General features: G+C 48.2%; 6 protein-coding genes across 6 annotated transcripts; 3 read left to right on the top strand and 3 right to left on the bottom strand.

Annotated features, from left to right (window-relative positions):
• Window positions 1–1,185: 1,185 nt before the first annotated feature.
• Window positions 1,186–3,446, bottom strand: UA08_02604 (Heat shock protein; the record flags this gene model as incomplete). The annotated part of the gene is made up of 4 exons (XM_020264664.1): window positions 1,186–2,978; window positions 3,093–3,158; window positions 3,214–3,337; window positions 3,420–3,446. 4 exons carry the CDS (start codon window positions 3,444–3,446, stop codon window positions 1,186–1,188), a joined length of 2,010 nt encoding a protein of 669 aa, XP_020122149.1.
• Window positions 3,447–4,090: 644 nt separating this feature from the next.
• On the top strand, window positions 4,091–11,619 carry UA08_02605 (hypothetical protein; the record flags this gene model as incomplete). Its single annotated transcript, XM_020264665.1, has 12 exons — window positions 4,091–4,248; window positions 4,326–4,811; window positions 4,874–6,398; window positions 6,466–6,596; window positions 6,656–6,728; window positions 6,974–6,997; window positions 7,377–7,639; window positions 7,692–10,212; window positions 10,270–10,549; window positions 10,620–10,807; window positions 10,873–11,052; window positions 11,119–11,619. 12 exons carry the CDS (start codon window positions 4,091–4,093, stop codon window positions 11,617–11,619), a joined length of 6,330 nt encoding a protein of 2,109 aa, XP_020122042.1.
• Window positions 11,620–12,303: 684 nt separating this feature from the next.
• On the top strand, window positions 12,304–16,023 carry UA08_02606 (hypothetical protein; the record flags this gene model as incomplete). Its single annotated transcript, XM_020264666.1, has 9 exons — window positions 12,304–12,393; window positions 12,514–12,544; window positions 12,686–13,152; window positions 13,236–13,420; window positions 13,482–14,668; window positions 14,723–14,854; window positions 14,914–15,641; window positions 15,705–15,822; window positions 15,878–16,023. 9 exons carry the CDS (start codon window positions 12,304–12,306, stop codon window positions 16,021–16,023), a joined length of 3,084 nt encoding a protein of 1,027 aa, XP_020122043.1.
• A 695-nt stretch (window positions 16,024–16,718) lies between these two features.
• On the bottom strand, window positions 16,719–16,928 carry UA08_02607 (hypothetical protein; the record flags this gene model as incomplete). Its single annotated transcript, XM_020264667.1, has 1 exon — window positions 16,719–16,928. One exon carries the CDS (start codon window positions 16,926–16,928, stop codon window positions 16,719–16,721), a length of 210 nt encoding a protein of 69 aa, XP_020122044.1.
• A 501-nt stretch (window positions 16,929–17,429) lies between these two features.
• Window positions 17,430–19,920, bottom strand: UA08_02608 (hypothetical protein; the record flags this gene model as incomplete). Its single annotated transcript, XM_020264668.1, has 6 exons — window positions 17,430–18,069; window positions 18,133–18,219; window positions 18,309–18,453; window positions 18,911–19,523; window positions 19,592–19,665; window positions 19,734–19,920. The coding sequence occupies 6 exons, from the start codon at window positions 19,918–19,920 to the stop codon at window positions 17,430–17,432; spliced, it is 1,746 nt and encodes a 581-aa protein (XP_020122045.1).
• A 1,017-nt stretch (window positions 19,921–20,937) lies between these two features.
• Window positions 20,938–22,952, top strand: UA08_02609 (hypothetical protein; the record flags this gene model as incomplete). Its single annotated transcript, XM_020264669.1, has 6 exons — window positions 20,938–21,012; window positions 21,110–21,329; window positions 21,400–22,288; window positions 22,334–22,650; window positions 22,737–22,844; window positions 22,945–22,952. The coding sequence occupies 6 exons, from the start codon at window positions 20,938–20,940 to the stop codon at window positions 22,950–22,952; spliced, it is 1,617 nt and encodes a 538-aa protein (XP_020122034.1).
• Window positions 22,953–23,177: the final 225 nt, after the last annotated feature.

Below are 23,177 nucleotides of genomic sequence, written 5' to 3' on the forward strand. Positions count from 1 at the left end.
ACGCCCATTGGCTGCCGCCGCGGGTGCCAGGGGCTGCAGCCATATTCTCCCATTGGCTGTCGCGGGCCAATCAGCGCGTGCTATTTGTACTTCACGATGAGTGCTTCCTCGAAAGAGATCAAATAACAACAGTCCAGTGGACAGCCACGGCCGTAAATTAATTAATTAGCCAAACCAACCAACGACCGAAACAGCCAATGTCTGACTCACACTAACAACCACACTAGTGCCTCTCCACCTACCCAAACTGTCGGATTGCGTTATGAGCTTGAGCCCGTAAACTTGATTGGATATATACACGGCACTATTGGCAATGCAGCACGCCCAAAACAGGCAGAGCGTTTTTTGAGTTTTGGATACATGTATTGCCTGCTGGATGCGTGATTGGTTATCGACCGGCCATGCTGGAAAGAATCTCATGTTGTTCTTTTTCTCCTTGTGGTGGATCTGTTTGCTACGAGTCATATTTTGCCATCTGGGCTCTCTCCTTGGATTAATTGGCACCACTCTATAGTCGATACTCTGTTGCCATTGGCTGCGTTTTATTTGCCAGCCTGTAGTTTCGCCTCACTTGTCAGATGTGCGTACTACTTTCCTCCTAACGGTACTTTTTTTTTTTGCGGTCAGATACCAATGAATCGGGCAGTCAATATACTTTGAATGATTGAATGATTGGAAATAGTCGAAATTAGAGAGGAGATGTCGATTTCTATAATCATATGCTCCAACATCCGCTAGTCGCTGCGGATTGTCGCCGTATTGGGTCATTAGGTAGATACACTTTTGTAAAGCAGACATAGTTTTTTCCTCCGTCCCGCCACGCATTCTTTTGCAGTTCCTGGGGAATCAGAAAAATGACAACCGGTGGAAATTCAAGTAAAAAAAAAAAAATAAATAAAATAAGTATAAAGACATAGGTCAGAAGAATCGGTATGATGGGGAAAGAAAAAGACAAAACACCGTCGCACCAATAGTACAAAGCACAATATTATCCCCAATGAAGAACGTTGGGATAATGAACCAAAACCAAAACCATGACAGCCATCAAATATCTGTACAGCTTTTATGCGAAGATCTGAAATCAGCGAGATAAGGAGAGCTGAAAACAAGCAGCAAAGAAAAAAATGTGGGGAGGAATCTAATTAGTCACACAAGAGGGATGAAATGAAAAAAGTATTCAGCTTCTTACTGCTTCTTCTCACCCTGCTCACCAGACTCGGAGGATTGCTGTTGGTTGGATTCCTCCTGACGGGCCTTGTGCATCTTGTCGAACAGGGTCAAGCTAGCAGTCTGGAGTTCGTCAGTCTTCTGCTTGAGGTCCTCAGCAGTGGCCGTCTCTTCGCCAGACTGGGTCTTGGCAACAAATTCACGGAGAGTGGTGATCTTCTCGCGGATCTGGTCAGCCTCGGCCTTGTCAAGGCGGTCCTCGAACTCCTTGAGAGCCTTCTCAGTGTCGTTTAGGACAGAGTCGGCGCGGTTGGCAGCTTCAATCGCAGCCTTGCGCTCCTTGTCCTGAGCACCATACTTCTCAGCATCCTCAACCATGTTCTGGATCTCAGCATCGCTGAGACCGGAGCCAGAGGCAATGGTGATGGACTGGTCCTTGTTGGTAGACTTGTCCTTGGCGTGGACGTGGACAATCGAGTCAGCATCGATATCGAAAGTAACCTCGACTTGAGGAACACCACGGTGAGCAGGAGGAATGCCAACAAGTTGGAAGTTTCCGAGCAGCTTGTTGTCGCGCACGAGCTCACGCTCACCCTGGTAGACCTTAATTTCGACGGCAGTCTGGAAGTCAGCAGCAGTGGAGAAGGTCTGGGACTTCTTGGTGGGGATGGTGGTGTTGCGGTTGATCAAGCGAGTGAAGACACCGCCAAGGGTCTCGATACCAAGGGAGAGAGGTGTGACATCGAGCAGGAGAACGTCAGTGACTTCACCAGCAAGGACGGCACCCTGGATGGCAGCACCGATAGCGACGGCCTCATCGGGGTTGACCGACTTGGCAGGGTCACGACCGAAGACGCTCTTGACAGACTCTGAGACCTTGGGCATACGGGTCATACCACCAACAAGAATGACATCGTTGATATCCTTGGCCTGCAAGTTGGCATCCTTCAAGGCCTTCTTCACAGGCTCGTATGTGCGGTTGATCAAAGGATCAACAAGACCCTCAAGCTGAGAACGAGTCATCTTCAAGTTGATATGCTTAGCACCAGAGGCATCGGCAGTGATGAAAGGAAGGTTGATTTCAGTCTGGAGGGAAGAAGACAACTCAATCTTGGCCTTCTCGGCAGCCTCACGGATACGCTGAATGGCCATGCGGTCACCGGAGAGGTCGAGGCCAGACTCCTTCTTGAACTGTTGAACAATGTGACGGACAAGAGAGATATCAAAGTCCTCACCACCCAAGTGGGTGTCACCGTTGGTAGACTTGACCTCGAACACACCCTTCTGGATTTCAAGAACAGAGATATCGAAAGTACCACCACCGAGATCGTAGACAGCAATGACGCGGTCACTCTCCTTCTCCAATCCGTAGGCAAGGGCAGCAGCAGTGGGCTCGTTGACAACACGCAGAACGTTCAGGCCAGCAATCTGACCAGCATCCTTGGTGGCCTGGCGCTGAGAGTCGTTGAAGTAGGCAGGAACAGTGACGACACCGTTCTTGATAGGCTTGCTAAGGTAAGCTTCGGCGGTCTCCTTCATCTTCTGGAGGACGAAACCACCAATCTGAGAAGGAGAGTACTTCTGACCACGAGCTTCAACCCAGGCATCGCCGTTGGTGTGTTGAACAATTTTGTAAGGAACCTCCTTAATATCGCGCTGCACTTCACCATCGGTGAACTTACGTCCGATGAGACGCTTTGTGGCAAATAGGGTGTTCTCGGGGTTCACAACAGCTTGACGCTTAGCGGCGATACCGACTAACCGTTCGCCATCCTGCGCGAAGGCAACAACAGAGGGAGTTGTGCGAGCACCTTTTTATCCAAACTGTTAGCTTTGCATCCGGAAATTTGCTTCTGAAGCCATGGCCATCCCGTGTCAAGCGGCAATGCGCATGCCAGGCAAGGAAAAAAAATTTTTTTTCACACCTTCTGAGTTCTCAATGATCTTTGGGGTCTTTCCCTCCATCACAGCGACAGCAGAGTTGGTTGTACCTGCAGATGCTAGTTAGTTTGTGCCATATGCTGCGATGAAAGTGTGAGCACATACCCAAGTCAATACCGATGACTTGGCCCTTGACCTTCTCTTCACCTTCTGTCGAGTTCCATCTCCGGAACGAGGCACCGGGAGTTCTGATGGCAGAAGCGCGGGCAATATAAGGAGTGCGCGGGAGCTACATCGGTGCAAAGTTAGTTATGCTTCCTCTTCACCAGCAAGACAGGCCACTTGTTGAGGCGACGGAGATGCCAACTTACCGCGCGGGAGAGACGGGAAGAGAGCATTGTGCTAGAAGTACAAAAAGAAAGATTAAATTAAACGTAAAAAATACAAGAAGCTCTGGTTTATCTGAGATGCACGACAAGAAAGCACCAGCAGATGGCGAAGAGAGATGTATGAAAGGGGAGAAGAAAGAGTTGGCTTGGGATGGATGGATGGAGAGAAGAGAAAGGGAGAAGAAATTGATGAAGCCAAAATTTCCGCCGGGCGGTTCTTTCCCTAAAAGATCCTTAGCGCCCCCGAGAAAAGCTCGGCGGGTCACGTGCCGGCCATCTCATCGAAGGCGGTAGAAGCCACTAGCATAGCAGACGGCCAGGGAGCCTGAGGATTCAGGCATCCCGTGGGAGCAACGCGGCAGCCCCCGGCGGAAGGAGCTAAGCTTACCGTGTGCTGCCGTCATAGCCTTCCTTTACTTCGCACGCCTCAATGTGTGTGACTCCACTCGACGTTCGCTCATCTGTATAGCCATCGCACACGCGCCGGACTCTGGACAAGGCGGCTCTTTCTTTCCTTGTACATATCTCGCCGGTGTTCTTGTTGTCGCTGCTGTACAAATTGAGTGACTGAACTGACTATTGATTGGTTCATGGTTGATCCTACGTATCTATTGGGCCCGACAATGCGGCGTCGCTGATGTCTTCGGTCAACCATGACACTAGACTATTCTCTACTGTCTGTCCTCACTTCCCATGACATTTGCTCACCTGAATGGCTTACTCACGGAGATCTCCTAGAAGCATTCCTACCGATTCCTTGGTTCTCCCTGCAAAACGCCGTTTCTTCCCCTTCAAGATCCCAAACTAGTCGGTAATCCCTCGTTTGAGCGCAAGTTCTTCTTTAATGCGCGCAAGTACTCTCTACTGATGCGAACGTTTGGATCTTAGCCATCATCAACTGCGCCATTACATAAGCACTGCAGACCCGGACATTATTTATGTCGTTGCCAACAAGGTAGTTCACTCGATCCACGTCAAGTCGCAGAAATGGGATACAATCGAGCGCATACCGTTCGAGCCCAAGTGCCTTGCGGCATCCTATGGCTGGATTGTTGTTGGGGGATCTGATAACGGGGAGTGTGCATTTATCAGGCTCCCTGGTCGAGAGTCGCCGGTATTAAATGACATGAGACTGGACACAGCAGACGTGGATGCTGCATTGCCCATCGAGCTGGACTCGGACACACGAACGCTTCCGACAGAGGATGCCTCGACAGAGCAACAAAGGACTTCTAACATCTCTAGTAGTCGCAGTGATCTACCTGACTTCTTCACCAAGGCACTCACTGGCAGCATTGTAAATTCCGTCACAATCCACCGCCTTCCGGGCGAGGACAGCCTAGGATTTGCCCATGAGGACCTGGCTATTTTCAGGTATGAATCTGTTCGTGGATGCTGTCTCATGTTCTCAATCTAACAAGCAATGAATGGTATAGCAATAACGACAAAACTGTCAAAATATATTCACTCACGCGATGCAAATTAATCGAAACGAAACATCACCGCAAATGCATGAACTATGCCGTAATTTCTCCCGACTCCAGTCTGCTCGCAGCTGTAGGTGACGAGAATTTCGCATACTTTTATCGAATCACACGTGACCTAACCACGGTTGACTATGGCGAACGAGGCGAGAGATTGTCGGGTTGGAAATGGGAAAAGTGCTGTCGAATAGAACTGGCTCTTAGCGCCGATTTAGATGCAACTTCAGGTTTCGACGATGGCAGCTGCTTCACTATCGCCTTTTCACCCTCCAGCCGCTTGTGTGCTATTGGCTCGCAGTCTGGCATTATAAGCATATACGACGTAGAAACAATCTCCAAATCGAGCGGAGAAGATTTCGATGCAAGATTGACCCTATTTCGGTCATCCCAGCCCGACTCCGCTGGTGCAGTACGCAGTATGGCTTTTTCGCCAGAGCCATGGGATCTTTTGGTGTGGGTTGAGGACACCGGAAGGTTCGGAGTCGTTGATATTCGTTCAGGTTTCTTCCGCCGACAAGTGGTGAACTTGGACAGGGACGACCCTAATCTAGAGAAAGTCCGCACCACCTTCAATTCACCTTTTCTTTCACGTTCTGAAAGTGGTGACAATGAATTCGGTATGAGAGACGAGTCGGACAGCTTCCAAGAAGCGATTTTAGATCTGCTAAGCGGGACATCGTTGATAGGATTTAATGCTGAAACTGACCGAATCAGTTCATTGCGCGAAAGTGTTCAGGGTCTCACCGAAAGGGAACGGCAGATCATCGAATATCTCAACACGGCCCGGTCATCATCCGGACGAGAAAGCGATGCAGGAGACCGGACACCGAGTACAGATAGTCACTCACGGCAACGGGCCACTGCCTCATCCCTAGGTGGTACTGGTGCTGCAGCTGCTGACGTCGCTCATCCCTTATCTCGTGCTACCTCGCCCTTCCGCTCCACAGATGCAGCACTCCATGAGCTCTTCCGCGAGCATTATCTTGGGCGAGTTGGTTCCACAGAGCGTAATTTCGGCCAAAGACGCCGCGCATCCATCGTGATCTCGCAGCCCGGTCAAGTTGCAGGTCCTCTTTCTAACGCTCAAAGCAGCGACGACAATAATCCCGCTGCAGCGGATATCCAACTTAGGCTTCGATGGACTACCTCACCCATGGACATGCAAGCCGCAGAAAATTATTCTCACAGCAATGATGCCAGTATTGAGAATGAGTTATCAACCAATGAATCGAGTACAGATAACGGCCAAGGAAATGCTGGTATTGGAACCGAGCTTTGGAATATGGCATTTTCTAGAGAAGCGGTTCCAACGGAAGCCTGGCAATTATCCCAACGTTCAAGGTCGATCCCTCGTCGTATCATGCGCCCGGGTACCACAACAGAAAACCGGTACGATGCCCAACGTGCAACAGCAGCGGAATTGCGAGCCAGTGTAGCCGCAGAACGGCTTCGACGCCAACGGTTGGCAGCCAATGATGTAAAGTTCTCACTTTTTCGTCTTCATTTATTACCGAGGTCTTCTTGACTGACCATTTGACATTCAGACTCGTTCGCCCAGATGGATCAGACATATTTTGAGCAACGACCCAGCCGAAAGACATTTTGGCTATATGCCCCAAAACCAAGATCCTGCAGACACTGCAGGGGTCGGATGGGGTGCTGATGGGAGAAGCCTGTATGTCATAAGCTTCCCCTGATAAATGACAAACCAGCTAACCGATCTTTGACAAACAGATATATCGGCACAGTCGAAGGAATATTTGAATTCCAAATCAATGTGCAGGACCGCAAAAGTTTTCCAGTGTTTGTGTGTCGATAAATTTTTTGTAATGGATAGTATGGATCTTTACCTTGTACTCATGACATGCTGTTACACATATATATCATCTCATCATCTATTCTGAAGCTGTCTTGTCTCGTGTTCTCCTGGGAGAGCGACACTGTTTGGCATGCATGTTTGTATTTTGTCTGTATGCATGTTATGGAGCTGCTTACTGAGGAAAGAAAATTCAACTGCTCAATAGTATCTGCAGAAACTATTCCAATGAAAAGTATAAACCATGTAGCGATCGTATGGTAAGTGTCTGTTGGCGGCAACTGCGTGGGGCTGGTGTTGCTCCACAAATATCAGACCAGAAGAGTTTATGTCACAGCTTCAAACCATATCTTTCATTGTCTCGCACAACCTTGAGAGGCAGCCGGCATTTAAACACTCGGTGACAGTAGCTTTTTCTTTTGAAGGCTACATACAACGGCACACACTTCTTTTGACAATTCAAATAATAAAAAAGCTGTCCCGCCAAGCTGCCTTCCTCATCAGCGCCGCCTAAATGAGAAGTTGGAACTGACCACCACCGCGACATTTTCTCAGTTGTTCATCTCTTTCCAAAACAGAGCGTACTATTCATTTACTGCGCTATTTATTTGAGCACCTAATCTGTTACATGTCGGGTAGTCAGTACATGACGACTCGGACTGTTTCGCAATGGTGGTGGATATTCTGTCCTCAAGGCTGGCTCAGCTCCAGCTCAACGCTGACAAGCTCGACGCAGCAGTCTATGATGCACGGCTGATTGACCAAGAAGAAGGCGTGATGGACACTCTGCCGTCTCGAAAAAAAGTTCGCCACAATGAGGAAGACCTGAAAGCGGAGTTGGAGAACGAATTTCTCACTCCTTCGCCACAATTCAGCCCGGATTGGTTAAATAGGTTGCAAAGGTAAGAGGGGAAGTAGATCTTAGCAACTTAAGCTATGCTAAATTTGTTACAGGAGATGGGACGTGTCTATCGATTATCAGGATATTTTTGAAATAGCACCCACCCAGACTCGCACCATCATTCGCTTTAATCGCGAAGGTCTCGAAGGGCGAGTAACGGCCTACCATGAAGTTACAGTACCAGCCAGTAGCGCCACGGCGAAAAACTCGACATCTTTGCTCCGCCGTCCAGCAGCCCGAGCTGACTTTGTACGGGGTGCAGCCGGGTTTTTTCCATTTGCACCGGGCGGTCTAGATGGAGTTGAGGCGATTGCTGAAATGGAATCGGAGATGCAGGCCAACGAACAGCAGCGACGCGGCACCAAAAACCAGGGTCTTGATCGTATCATCAATTTTGGTAGTGAAGGCGGATTGCTGGAAGTACCGCCGGGATTCTCTCGAGGACTGCAAATGAAGAAACCCGAATCAAAAGATGCGGAAGAAGATGACCAAGAAGTGGAGAGGACTTTGGAGCGCGAAGACGAGGGTGTCAAAGTTGACCGCCCTGAAGTGGATCGAAACGCCGAGGAATATAGAGAGGATGAAGACAAAGTTCCGAGTGAGGATGAAGAGGAGGAGGAGGAGGAGGATATTGATTCCTTGCTACCAGTAGAATTCCCGGCCTTTGAGCCTCGGAGTCAGCTGCTGGCAGCGACAGCGAAGAAAGGTGGCCGTGAATGGGCACATGTTGTGGATATTAACAAAGAAATATCAAATTTCCATGATCTGGTTCCCGATATGGCGAGGGAATGGCCATTCGAGCTGGATACCTTCCAGAAGGAAGCCGTCTATCATCTAGAAAATGGAGATTCGGTTTTCGTTGCAGCTCACACTTCTGCAGGAAAGACGGTTGTGGCGGAGTATGCTATTGCACTTGCTGCAAAACATATGACAAAAGCCATTTACACGTCACCGATTAAGGCTCTGAGCAATCAAAAGTTCAGAGACTTTCGAGAAACATTTGATGATGTCGGCATTCTAACAGGTGATGTCCAGATATCACCTGAGTCAAGCTGTCTGATTATGACTACTGAGATTTTGCGAAGCATGCTCTATCGAGGGGCGGACCTCATTCGGGATGTCGAATTTGTGATATTTGATGAGGTACACTATGTCAATGACATGGAGAGAGGTGTCGTATGGGAAGAAGTGATCATCATGCTCCCGGAACATGTTACTTTAATTCTCTTGTCCGCCACAGTCCCGAACACTTATGAATTCGCCTCGTGGGTTGGACGCACGAAAAAGAAGGATATATATGTCATTTCCACCCCAAAGCGTCCGGTTCCACTAGAGCATTACCTTTGGTCTGGTAAGAGCATGCATAAGATTGTCGACTCGAACAAAAAATTCATCGAAAAGGGCTGGAAGGAGGCAGATGATATTCTTTCTGGGAGAGATAAGCTCAAAGCACAGAAAGCTGCGGAGGCACAGGCTCAATCCCTGGCCAGTAAACGAGGCGCACCACAGGGTCGAGGCCGTGGTGGCCAACAGCAAATCAATGCTAGGGGAGGTGGGCCAAGAGGCGGAGGACAAGGACAAGGGCGAGGGAGAGGACAGCCTGCCAACAGAGGAACAGGTAATATTGCTCGCACAGGACGGGGAGGAGGAAGGACTACAGCAGCACAAGATCGAAATGTGTGGGTTCATCTTGTGCAGCATTTACGCAAAGAAAACCTACTCCCTGCTTGCGTTTTCGTATTCTCCAAAAAGAGATGTGAAGAGAATGCCAATTCCCTCTCAAACCAGGATTTTTGCACAGCAGCTGAAAAAAGTGCTATTCATATGATCATTGAAAAATCATTAGTCCGCCTGAAACCTGAAGATAGGGTTCTTCCTCAGATTCTCCGACTGCGAGAACTACTAAGCCGAGGAGTCGCTGTACATCACGGTGGCCTCTTGCCAATCATGAAAGAAATAGTTGAGATACTTTTTGCTAGGACTTTAGTCAAGGTTCTCTTTGCAACAGAAACATTCGCTATGGGATTGAATTTACCCACTCGAACAGTGGTATTTTCTGGGTTCCGCAAACACGACGGCAAGAATTTTAGAGATCTCCTACCTGGAGAATATACTCAAATGGCAGGAAGAGCCGGCCGGAGAGGACTGGACACTGTTGGATACGTGATTATCGTTACCAGCGGCAGAGACGAGGCACCACCTGCTGCTGCTTTGCGCCGCATGATGCTCGGTGATCCCACCAAACTAAGGTCCCAATTCCGTCTAACTTATAACATGATTCTCAACCTTCTGCGTGTCGAAGCTCTCAAAATAGAAGAGATGATCAAGCGGAGCTTCAGTGAAAATGCGACCCAGGCTCTCTTGCCAGAGCACGAGAAGCAGGTACAGTTATCCGAAGCCAGTCTTTCGAAGATAAAACGTGAGCCATGCAGTTACTGCGACGATGATCTTGCGGTTTGCCATCAAGCGTCTGTCGAATACGAGAAGCTTACTCGAGATCTTCATCTGGGGCTTATTTCGTCGCCTGTTGGGAAGAGGCTGTTTATGATCAAGAGGCTTGTCGTTTATAGAAAGGTAATGACATGGTGATATCATGGACTATATGCTTTAATCTAATTTGCTATATTCTAGGATGGGATTCGCACGGCGGGAATCCTTCTTCGCGAAGGCGTCGCTGCCGGTGCAGAGCCGAATATCCACGTATTAGAGATAGGTGCCGTGAGCGACAAGCGGCATCCAAGCGATATCCTACCCTTTCTACCAACTTTCCGACATTTCTTCAGAAACCTGCCCACAAATACCGCCGAGATGTCCCTGACCATCACTCAAGTTGCTCTAGGAGATGTAGAGTGCGTGACGAACACCATCGTCAAGTTTACGGCGCCGATATGGTATCTGAACATCAAGAAAGGTAAGTCACTTGGTTATAATATTCTGCGGGCTTAAAAACAGTCATTGATATTGTTCTTAATTTCTCGCAGAGGCAAAGATATTTGCTGATAAGCAATTGTTAAACTACTGTGTGTCATGGGAGACTTCTAGTTGGGACGAACTCGACTGGGATCGTGTCAAGGAATTACAAGTGCGCGAAATCTTGAACAAGAGACAATCCCAGGCAGCTATAGCGCAGAGCTGCCACTGTCTTTCATGTCCGGACTTTCTCAAACACGTTTGTTTCCTCTGTCCTTTTATAATGTTGGCAGCCCTAGAGACTAACTACGTGTTACGTTATAGTTTGAGATGCAACATGACGAGTGGCAGGTCAAGGAAAACATCTCGCAACTGCGTCAGCTCATGTCGGATCAGAACCTTCAGTTGCTCCCGGACTACGAGCAGAGGGTTGAAGTTCTCAAAGAGCTTGGTTTTGTAGATGCCGAATCGCGGGTTTTATTGAAGGGCAAAGTCGCTTGCGAGGTGAGTTCGACCGAAGTTCTTGGGCTTTCTTCTTGGACTTTCAATATTAATATAGCATGCCTCCAGATACATTCGGCGGATGAACTAGTTCTCACCGAACTGATTCTTGAAAACGTGTTGGCTGAGTACGAACCAGAAGAAATCGTGGCTCTTCTATCGGCGTTTGTCTTTCAAGAGAAAACGGAAAACGAGCCGACGCTGACAGCTCGGCTGGAGAAAGGAAAGGAGGCAATTATCCGGATTGCCGATAAAGTGAACGACTTCCAAATCCTCCATCAAGTCATCCTCTCTAGCGAGGACTCCAACGACTTCACCAGCAAGCCTCGCTTCGGGTTGATGGAAGTAGTGTACGAGTGGGCGAAAGGCATGTCCTTCAACCGCATCACAGATCTGACAGACGTCATGGAGGGCACCATTGTTCGCACCATTACTCGGCTGGACGAAACGTGCAGAGAGGTCAAGAATGCGGCGAAGTTGGTGGGCGACCCTACACTGTACCTCAAGATGCAGCAGGCTCAAGAGATGATCAAGCGCGACGTGATCTTTGCGGCGTCTCTGTATATGTAGCTTGGCTTGTTGTACGAGTGTCAGCAGCTTAGCCGGTGGCGTTGTTTACCTGGACTAGCCAGTGCAAGACTAATACTCGATTAGCGTGTTGGCAATCCAGCAGCCACATGGCGAGGATTGAGGGATGCTCCGTCAGTTCTATACTACGTATTGGCATGTCGGAGCAAGTCCCCGGCAAAATATTGCCTGGTTGCACTTGACCCGAGGGTGGGATAGTAGATAGAAATATAGAATATCGATAAAAATAACTATCAAATATAGATATAAAATATAAAATATATTCGCACGGTCCAGACAGAGTTTTCAAGCATTTTGCACTGCACTGCACTGTATCGAGCCAGGGTGGGTCGAGCATTGAAAAAAACCCCCGGCGGTGCGCCCACGACTCACCCACTTCGGCACCCTCACTAGCCCAATTCTTTTTTTTTTTTTTAAACAGCGAGCACTAACTATCGTCTATCAACAAAAGAGGCTCCTCTCCTTCCCCTCTTGTCCTGTTCCTGGTTCTGGTCCTGTGCTTGTACTTCTTTTTTTCCCTTCCTTTTTTCCTTTTCTTTTTCTTGTCTCTTTGATATACCTCAAGGCCCGCGGAGTACCCCCCCCGTACTAACTCCCAGTCCTCCCCCCTCCTCACATATAACTCCGTGACTCGTGTGTGGTGCATCACCAGTGAGGGCGAGCGAAATGGACGTGAATGCTCTGCGAGATCGTATTCAGTCCACTCTCGATGCCAATGCGGACACTCGACGCCAGGCCGAGCTGGACCTCAAATATGTACGCTCTTTGAACTCCTTCTGTTCGTTCCTTTGAAGCGCTGGTTTACTAATCGGTTCATCTTCTCTCCAGGCCGAGACTCAGCCCGGGTTTATAAACGCCTTGCTCGATATTCTACAGGCCGAGCAGAACAATGCCGTTCAACTGTCTGGTATGAAAAAAGAAAGCCCCGCCGTTATCGCTGAGAAATCCGTCCTCGATTGATTTTGTAGCTCTTCTGCTGTCGCGGCAACAACAAGAAGAAGAAGAAGAATTATTTTGTTTTTGGCTGATATTGATCGCTCGCTTGCAGCCGTCGTGTACCTGAAAAACCGCATCAACCGCGGCTGGGCTCCTTCCGAGGACAACAACACCGCCCAATACAAGAGAATATCCGACGACGAGCGTCCTGCTCTTAAAGACCGATTGATTCCCATACTCGCCGCGTCGCCGGCCAACGTTCGCGCGCAGTTCATCCCCATCATCACGAAGATCCTGTCCTACGACTTCCCCGAAAAATGGCCTGGGTTTATGGACATCACGCTGCAGCTGCTGGGCACCAACGAGGCGAACTCCGTTTTCTCGGGCCTCCAGTGTCTGCTGGCCATTTGTAAAGTGTACAGGTTCAAGGCGAACGAGAAGCGCGGCGATTTTGATAAGATTGTCGAACACTGTTTCCCGCAACTTTTGAATATTGGGAATAGATTGGTCGATGAGGAGAGTATTGAGGCTGCGGAGATGCTGCATACTGTTGTCAAGGCCTATAAGCATGCTATTTATGTGGGTTTTCTACTCGAAATACTGTTGTTGTTGTTGTTGTTGTCGTCGTCGTCGTTGTTATTGACATGGACGCCCATTTGCAGTTCGACCTCCCGCCACACCTGAGGACTCACCAGGCTACCGTGGATTGGTGCACTTTGTTCTTGAGAATAGTAGCCAAGACACCCCCAGCCGTTTCAATGCCAGAGGACCCAGATGACCGAGAAAGCAACCATTGGTGGAAGTGTAAGAAATGGGCTTATGGAAACCTGAATCGCTTATTTGTCAGGTTCGTTCTGCTTGCCTGCGCAAGGACAATGAGGCCGGGGAAAGCTAATGAAATGTTTTAGATATGGCAACCCAACCACCATTACGAAAAACACTGCAGCAGACATAACTTCGTACGCAAAGTCATTCATTACCACATTCGCACCAGAGATATTGAAAGGCTACTTGCAAGAGATAGAGAAATGGGTCAAGGGACAGTGGCTCAGCAAACCGGTCCTCTCTTACACTCTAATCTTCCTCGAAGAATGCGTGAAACCGAAATCGACGTGGGATCATCTGAAGCCTCATATGGACAACCTCGTTGCGCACCTCGTCTTCCCCTTACTTTGCCAGTCCGATGAAGATCTTGAGCTCTTCGAGACCGATCCCCCTGAATATCTCCACAGAAAATTGAATTACTACGAGGAAATCTCAGCTCCTGATGTCGCAGCTACCAACTTTTTGATTTCTCTTACCAAGAGCCGCAAGAAGCAAACATTCTCGATCCTGCAATTCGTCAATGGCATCGTCAGCAAATACGAGTCCGCGTCGGACGAGGAGAAGCTTCCTAGAGAGAAAGAAGGAGCTTTGAGGATGATCGGTTCCTTGTCTTCGGTCATTCTGGGCAAGAAGAGCCCCATTGCTGACCAGGTGGAATACTTCTTTGTCCGCCACGTTTTCCCCGAATTCCGAAGCCCTCACGGTTTCCTCAGGGCTCGTGCTTGTGACACACTAGAGAAATTTGAGCAGCTGGATTTCAAGGACCCTTCAAACCTCATGATCATCTACCGCAACATTCTGGAGTCCATGGCAGACTCTGAGCTGCCTGTCCGTGTTGAAGCCGCGCTTGCGTTGCAACCCCTGATTCGACACGATGCCATCCGTGTGTCTATGCAACAAAATATCCCTCAGATCATGCAGCAACTGCTCAAGCTAGCCAATGAAGTTGATGTCGACGCGCTATCCAATGTCATGGAAGATTTCGTCGAGGTGTTCTCTGCTGAGTTGACCCCCTTTGCAGTCGCTCTCAGTGAGCAGCTCCGCGATACTTACATGCGAATTGTCGGCGAGCTCCTGGAACGCCAGGCTGTCAAAGGCGACGAAGAGGCATACGGAGATTTCCTTGATGATAAGAGCATCACAGCTTTGGGTGTTTTACAGACTATTGGAACCCTCATTCTTACTCTGGAGAGCACACCTGATGTTTTACTGCATCTGGAGACTGTTCTGATGCCTGTCATCACCATCACTCTGGAAAACAAACTCTACGGTATTTACGCTTCGCTACTAGGCATTGGAGACCGGTATTGCTGACATTGACTAGATTTGTATAATGAAATATTCGAAATCATCGACAGCTGCACATTCTCCGCCAAGTCGATCTCACCGACTATGTGGCAGGCGTTTGAGCTGATCCACAAAACATTCAAAGCTGGAGCAGAGCTGTACTTAGAAGGTATTTACCTGTTGATATTTTGATGGCCGCGGCAATTTGCTAATCTCTTCGACACTTAGACATGCTCCCTGCCTTGGATAACTTCGTTTCATATGGTTCCGAAATGCTGGTTCAGAACCCAGCCTATCTCGGCGCGCTTGTTAGTATGGTGGAGGACATCTTCCACGATGAAAAAGTTGGCGGCGTGGACAGGATATGTGGCTGCAAACTCGCAGAAGCATTGATGCTGAACCTGCGCGGATATATTGATCAATATATCCCGATCTTTGTCGAGCTGGCCATGAACGTACTCAACAGCGGAGATGCCAAAACCAAGTCATATCGAGTTCACCTGATGGAAATGGTTATCAATGCCGTCTACTACAACCCGTCCCTGACTCTGCAGGTTCTCGAGGTCAAGGGCTGGACGAACAAATTTTTCAGTGCTTGGTTCTCGAATATCGAAAGCTTCCGACGTGTGCATGACAAGAAGTTATCTATTGTAGCTATTAGCTCTCTGTTGACTTTGAAAGCGGAAGATGTTCCGGCCAGTGTGCAAGGGGGCTGGCCTAGATTGTTGCAGGGAGTGACGAGACTGTTCCATACTTTGCCTGCAGCTCTTCAACATCGCGAGGCCGCGACGCGGGAATCCGATTATACATATGACGACGAGGATGACGATGTCATCGACGGCGACACCGAATGGGACGGCGAGGTTGAGTGGAATGATCAAGATGAGGCTGAAGGTGGAGGAGACGATGACGTGGCTGATGAAAGCGCTGCTTATTTGGACTTCCTCAGTGCAGAGGTAGGCATCCTCTTATTTTCCGCCCCCGGTTATAACTTGTTGGTCCGTATTAACATGTATCAGGCGCAGAAATTCGGTTCTTTTGCCGACGATGACGACGACGACTTGGATGAAGAGAGTCTTCTTGAGACGCCTCTTGACAAGATAGAGCCGTACGGACTCTTCAAGAGTGTGTTCCTTGGTACGTTTACGCACTACGTCCGCTTTTCTTTAACAAAACATTAATGTCTATTTAGGCCTACAACAAGAACAGCCTCAGTTATATGAGAGCTTGACCAAGGTACTCTCAGCTGAAGAACAGCAAATTCTACAATCCGTCTTTCAAGAGGCCGACAAAGTCGATGCCGCCATTGCCGCAAGTATAGCGAATGGTGGTAACTGAACCAAAAAAAAAAAAAAAAAAAAAAAAAAAAAAAAAAAAAATATAACACAAGATTTTGCCCCATCAAAAAGCACATGAATGAGATCACGCTTTTTCTTTCAAATAATAATTCATTTCCCCCCCTTTTCTTTTATCTATTTCTTCTTTCTTATGCGGCGTTTGATATATTTCATTTGTTGGACATGCACCTACTCCCCCCCCTCCCCCCAATGACCTATCCCCATTTTTTTACACACAAATGAAACTTAGGATACAAACCTTTCATCTTCACTATTTTTTCTCTTTCCATTCCGCTTTTTATATAACCCCAAGTTTTGTCCCCCCTTTTTTCCAAATGTGATACTCTTCACGTACCTCTTTTCCGTGGTAGGATATGATATGAATGATAGGAGGGATAGGACAGGATAGGATAGGATATAGGTAGGTAGGTAGAATCAGATATCATGCACAGATTCCCTGACATGGATTTGACAATTTTTATCTTTCGATAATTTATTGGTGTTTTTTGACTTTTTTCCATGTCTAGTTCCAAGGGGTAGCAATTATGATACATTCTGACCTTTTTATCATCTTTATATGCACAAAAAGTATCGAGCTCTAGAGGAGAACAATCCCAGTCCAATAACCAACACTCATTCGGTATTCATTCAAAACATCATCAGAAAGCTTGGAATTTGACTCTTTAAGATAGCACATTATTTGAACTTCTCCTTCACAGCATCCTCCAACACATGCGTCGGATTACTCGGTAGCCCGCTCTTGGTCTCGTCTGACTTGGCCTTGGAGTATTCGTCTGACGGCGCGGCGTTGGGAGAGGCTTTGCCTAGACCCGGGGTGTCCTGTTGTTGGGCGCCGGGTTGGCGCTCGGGGTCGGGCGATTGACGGCCTGGGTTTGGGGCGGACATTATGTGTGTATATGGATTCTGGAGAGGTGTTAGATGTTGTAGGGAGAGGAGTTGGTGGGTGGTCTGCGTACGTGTGTTTGTATGGAGGATAAATAAATAGCAAAGCTTTGACTTGTGATGGGTGATGATTATAATGAGAGTGAGAATGGTAGTGAAGAGTTGAATGTGGTAAGAGTCAATCTATTTATATGAACCATGAACCTCATGTTCATCATGATGACGTTCATTGACAAGAAAGGAAGCTTACTAAGTACTTGACTTGGAGTTTCCTATTTCGGTATCTTTTGTAATGCACAATCAATAACTGACAAGGAAAGGATTCATATGAAGCCTTTTTATTAATCATGCTTAATCATAACGCTGACTAGGTAACTAAGCTACGTGGAGACTATGATTCTACTTGAAAGTATGTAGTAATTATGCAAATCCAGATGACATTGTACTAGGTATAGAGCTAACTATTTGCTGCAAGACATATCCTCCTCATGAAATACCGTACCTTTAAATTGGCTTCCCCTCAGTCGTAGGAATGCTAGTATTGGTAGCACTAGGCGCAACATCCGTCGTTGCAGCCACACTCGCAGGAGCAGCACCGGCACCGGCACCAGCTTCAGCGCCAGCACCGGTTTTCCCACTCTTCAGATCAGCGAGACGTCTCGCCTCCGTATGAATGTCACGGACTTGCTTATCAGTCTGAAGATAGAAATCGCGAACCTTCTGGCCCGTGGGTGTATCGAGCGCCTTCTCAAAGTAGGACGTAATACCACGCCAGTGGTGACTAGCCTGGTCTGAGATTTTGTATTTCTCGTCAAGCCCCTTGGCGCGGTCCGTGGCCTTGTACTTGCTGTCAAAGTTGGTCAGCGCCGAGGTGAATCTGTTGGAGATGCCGTGCTTCTGGTCCAGAGCGATGGCGCGTTGGATGGCCTGGTCGCTGATGGTGTAGCCGTGAGCAAGGTATTCGGCGACGATGCGTGAGCGCGGCTTGTCTTCTTGTTCGATGTCGTGCTGCGTTTCGTCCCGGGCTTCTTGGGCGCTGGCTGCTTTGGTGCCGGCGATTTCGTCAATGGTGTGGGCGGCTTCTACGTGTACAGCGGAAGGTCCAAGTTGTGTGTTGTCGAGGAGCAGGGCGGTTTTGGCAGCTCTGTTGATCGAAGAAAAGTTAGCATCGTTTCGCATGTTTCTGCCAGGAAAGAATTCCACTTACGTCTCTTTCTCGAAGGTGACTGTCGCTGAACGGGGAGCATTAGCTTCGCCAGATTCAGGTGTAAGGCTCAAGTTGGAAATTTTCCCGCTGTGCGAAGAAAAGTGAGTTTGAATTAGTTTTGTTTCCTTTCCTTCTCTGAAACAGAAAGAATGCGAATCATAAACGGATCGACATACCAGAAGCTGAAGAAATCGCGAACTTCCTTCTCGGTAGTAGAGGGGGCAATGCCCTTGACGTAAACAACGTTGCTTCCAGACATGATACTTAGGTAGCTTGCTTCAAGTAAGATTGCAATGAAATAACGGGGTGATGTCTGTAGGACTTTTTGATGGTTTCTGCAAGGGAATGTAGATATATAAGAAAGATGTCATCGACTCCTTTTTGTCCTCGTCAAGTGGGGAGTTGATGCATGCGCCACATTGCATGACGTAGGGAGGGGCCGCATAGCCACTGTGTATGTTGTCATGCAGCCACATTTTCACGTGAAAGACTGCGTTCTACGTTCATCTCTATTATCACCAATTCAAATAGGCAGCTGCATTTTCTAGTCTTCTGGAAGCTCTTGTCCGATAAGAGACGCAAAAAGGAGAAAAGAATAGTAATTGAAGAAAGATCGTGGTATCCATCTCGAAAACGCCAAAATAATCGCTCTGTTGACAAATTGCCCATTCCAGTACCAGTAACCTGCCCTTCAATCACACAGGATCGACAACTTCAGACATATATTCACTACCCTTGCCCTGTCCTCATGGCTCGCTTAGTGTAGTGTCTCGCATACCAGTCACCAGGCCGTTTGAAGGATCATCCTGAGAATGTGTATGCGTTTCACGATAAGCCTTGAGGTTCTGCTCTAACTCGCGTACTCGCCGTCTTAGGATTTCATTTTCTTTCTTGATAACTTCAAGCTCTGCTCGATGATGAGCCGTCTCTTCATATCGATTCCCGATTGTCGAGGGGATCGACGTTGACCGCCGGGATTCAGGTGGATAGGCGATATTTTGGGCATGCGATACAGAGCTGCGGTGGCTTTGTTGCCCCTGGTACTGTGCAGACTGGAAGCCAAGCTCACCGTATGGCGACACCGGTTGACGCGGGGAGGTCACCGAAGGCTCACGACTACGTCCCGCACGTGTATACTCTCCCGAAGGACGTGACGTAGGCAAGGCCGTATCGCGGGAAGGTGCAATACTAGAGACACTCGCTGCTAATGCTGCAGATCCGGGAGGAATGTGGGAACTCAGACTTGAGGACGAGCGATGTTGACGCGATGACGTGGGGTGGGTTGATCCTTCTAAAGAATCAGTCAAGCCTGTTGACGTAGACGAGGCAGTCGATGCGACAGACGCCGTTTGTTGCCTGAGAAGCGTCAATTCTCTTGTTAGACGGTTGACCTGGAGAGAAGATAAAAGATCAGTAAACCTGCACGTGTCTTCCATTTTCATAAGAGATGGAAACGTACCACTGCCTCTTGTTCCTTTTCTAAAACCAAGTGTAAGTCAGAGGCGGTCATAGGACGAGGGTGACGCAAAGGACCTATATCCGTCAAGATCATGGGTATCAATAGTGCCATCCATCGAGATATGATGTCGAAATGTACTCACCAGGTCCTAGAACCGTGTTTGTATGATCCCCCATGCTGATGGTTGATGAAGCATTCACTGGCATCGGAGGGGGGCCCATGATTTGAGATGCCCGGTGTGAAGCGGGGGAATTGAAGTCAGGATCAGTCGGTTGGGAAGTATGACGGAGATGCGGAGAGGCAGGAACCGAGTTTAAATCGGGAGCCATGGCTGCCTTTGGCTGAGAATCAGGAAATAAGAATGTTGATGATAGATATCTAAGATTGATTGATGCCTTGGGCACGGAGGGTACGCGGCTTGAGGCAGGGGCAAAGCAAGGACAGCAACAATAGTGAATCGGAGAAAGAAAGAAAGAAAGAAAAATCAAAAAAAAAAAAAAAAAAAGGCTCGAACAATCCGATAGATCAAATGTGCTCAGACCCAAGATACCAGTAATGTTAGAGCAGGTGCAGCATGGCAACGCTCTGTTCTGTGGTACTGTATACTAGACAGGTGGACCTCGAGGGTGCCGGCGTTCAAATGCCAGCCAGGGGAAGTGTCATCAAAAAGACACACCCTGAATCAGGTGCAACAACCATGGAGATGTATTCTGTGTGTGTTGACCGCTCAGGACAAAGGAAAGAAACGAGAAGAGGAGAGAAGAAAGGAGGAGGACAGAAGAAAGAACGCGAAGACTTGGTGGTTGACCTGACGGCACGCTGTGATTGGCTGGATTTGGGCCTGATGCGCTGCCATCGAAGGGACCCACCGCTGCTGCTGCTGATTGGCCCGTTGTGCTCTGCGCTCTCTTCTCTCCTGGCGCCTTTCCTGTTCTGTGCGACTCCTGCCCAAAGGTGGACTGACAACCTCGCAGTACATCGTCCGCTGTCACAAATGGCTCCATGTCAACGCAAACACCTACCTGACGCTGTTGACACAATTCATCATGCCGACAATCCTACCAAAACAAACACCCCGCAGTGCCCGCACGCTATTGCCGCTGCCACATGTGACTAAGGACTAAGTGCATGCTTGGCGTCAACATGATCGCCAGAGGAATCCAACGGCATTCCTGCGCGCCTTCAACTTCAGAAGAAACTGCTACGTAGTATCTGGCTGATTGGGGTGACGTTCAATCAGGCATATGCTTCGGTAAGCTCGAGTTTATGCTATGTAACAACGTATGCACGCGCTAATGACGAAAGTACAGGTCACAATAACCCTGCTGTTTGCTCGCGAAAACAAAATGCTTTCCCTTCTTGGTCTTGTCCAAGTAGCTGGTGCAAGCCTTACAGCTTTGAATGCAGGTATTGGGCAAAAGGTAACTCTCGAATGAGCCGCTTCAGCTTCGTGCAGCGGGTGCGCTGAACTGTCACACTTGTATTGCGCCTGTCAGCTCACGTAAGCTTTATATGTAGGCTCACTTAAGTACGAGCTCCGAGTGGAACGCGGATCCAAGCGCATCAGCACTATATCATGCCTATAACCTGTCCGTTCCAATTGATCACTTTCACAATCAATCAAGATACGAACCACATAGCAATGGCACGTTTCCCCTTCGATACTGGTTTGATGCCAGTCATTATGAAGCTGGGGGTCCAGTATTTGTCCTAGAAGGCGGCGAGACATCCGGCGAAGGTTAGTCTTGCTCCATACGCATATACGTACTATGTACATGTTTCTTTCATTGATTCTAACAAGATCATAGATCGACTGCCCTTTCTTCAGAAAGGACTCATTGCCCAGCTGGCACAAATAACAAATGGGATTGCCGTGGTCCTTGAGCATCGTTACTATGGAACAAGTATCCCGACTGCAGATTTTTCAACGGAGAGCCTGCGCTTCCTGTCAACGGAACAAGCGCTTGCCGACGTGGCTTTCTTTGCCCAGAATATCGTATTCCCAGGACTTGAGAACCAGAGTATCACATCAGATGATGTTCCGTATATCGCATACGGAGGTTCCTATGCCGGTGCAATGGTCGCCTTTCTCCGCGTTGTCTATCCCGACATTTTCTTTGGCGCCATTGCGTCTTCGGCGGTTACAGAGGCCATCGTTGACTACTGGCAATACTGGGAGCTGATAAGACAGCATGCCCCACAAGACTGCGTCCATACTATTGAAAAATTCACCGGTATCCTTGACAATCTCATGCCTAATGCAAGCGCCATTGAGGAGTTGGAGAGTCTATTTGGCCTTCAGAATATCAGCTACGCTGATGATTTCGCGAATGTCTTGAGCTACCCTTTATCGACATGGCAGAATAGAAACTGGGACCCCGCCGTCGACGACCCTACATTTTTTGAGTATTGTGGCAATATCACGGTTTCAACGTCCCTTTTATACGATGGCATTACTAGCGATAAATTAGACAAAGCATCTGAATTAATCACTGCAGCAGGATACGGCAATGAATCGATTGAACTAAGCAATCAGCTTCTAAACTATGTTGGTTGGCTCAACGAGACAGTATTATGGGCCTGTATTGGCAAGGGACAGAGCGCGGATTCATGCTTCTCGACCCACGACGCAACATCCTATGAGCAGGATGATTTAACTCAGGATTGGAGATTATGGGAGTACCAAGTCTGCACTGAGTACGTACATGTCTATAAACTGAAACTATAATCGCTGACTTCCAGCTTTTCGCACAGATGGGGCTACTTCGCCACAGGTAGTGGAACACCTTCAGATAAGCCGGCAATGATATCAAGGACGATCGACATTGGTTATCTGAGCTTACCATGCAAATACGCGTTCAACATCACATCGCTACCGGAGACGGACGAATGGATTAACAACAAGTACGGCGGATTTGAGATTGATTACCCGCGTCTCGCTTTTGTAGGTGGCCAGGCCGATCCCTGGCGAGAAGCGACGCCCTTGGCAGATATTGCTCCAGTGAGACAGAATACAGTTGACAGGCCGTTTGTGGAGATAGAGGGGGGCGTTCATCATTGTAAGTTGGCCACTTAACTGATCATAACAACCTATAATGATCAGATATATTTGATATTTGGTTTCTAACCGGACTCTGTTGCGTAGGGGATGAAAATGGCCTATTTCCTAATGAGACGACTTCCTCTCTCCCACCGAACCCAGTGGCGGAGACTCAGAGCTATGAGCATGAATTCGTGAAAGCGTGGCTTAAGGGTGAGTTGTATTTTTTTCTTTTCTTCTTCTTTTTCTTTTTTTTTTTTTTTGGACTCGATGCTGGTATTGCTGACCGTCACTGCTACTAGACTGGAAACAGCAACATAGAACTGAGAGTCAGGCACGTCTTTCTCTGTAGAGTATATACATGACATTTTACACGACCTATAGATAAATTACTAGAAGAAGTATGCCCATGCCTACCCAAGTGCTAGACACAACGCTTAAAAGTATGCAGTAGCCTTTATACCTTCCTCGCGACTTCTTTGTGCCGTGACTGATATACTCAAGACTTTCAATGAAAGTATTTTGTGGAGTTCATTGCTTATTGTT

The sequence above is a fragment of the Talaromyces atroroseus genome (genome assembly GCF_001907595.1).
Source record: "Talaromyces atroroseus strain IBT 11181 chromosome Unknown scaffold_2, whole genome shotgun sequence".
NCBI classification, from domain to species: Eukaryota; Fungi; Ascomycota; class Eurotiomycetes; order Eurotiales; family Trichocomaceae; genus Talaromyces; species Talaromyces atroroseus.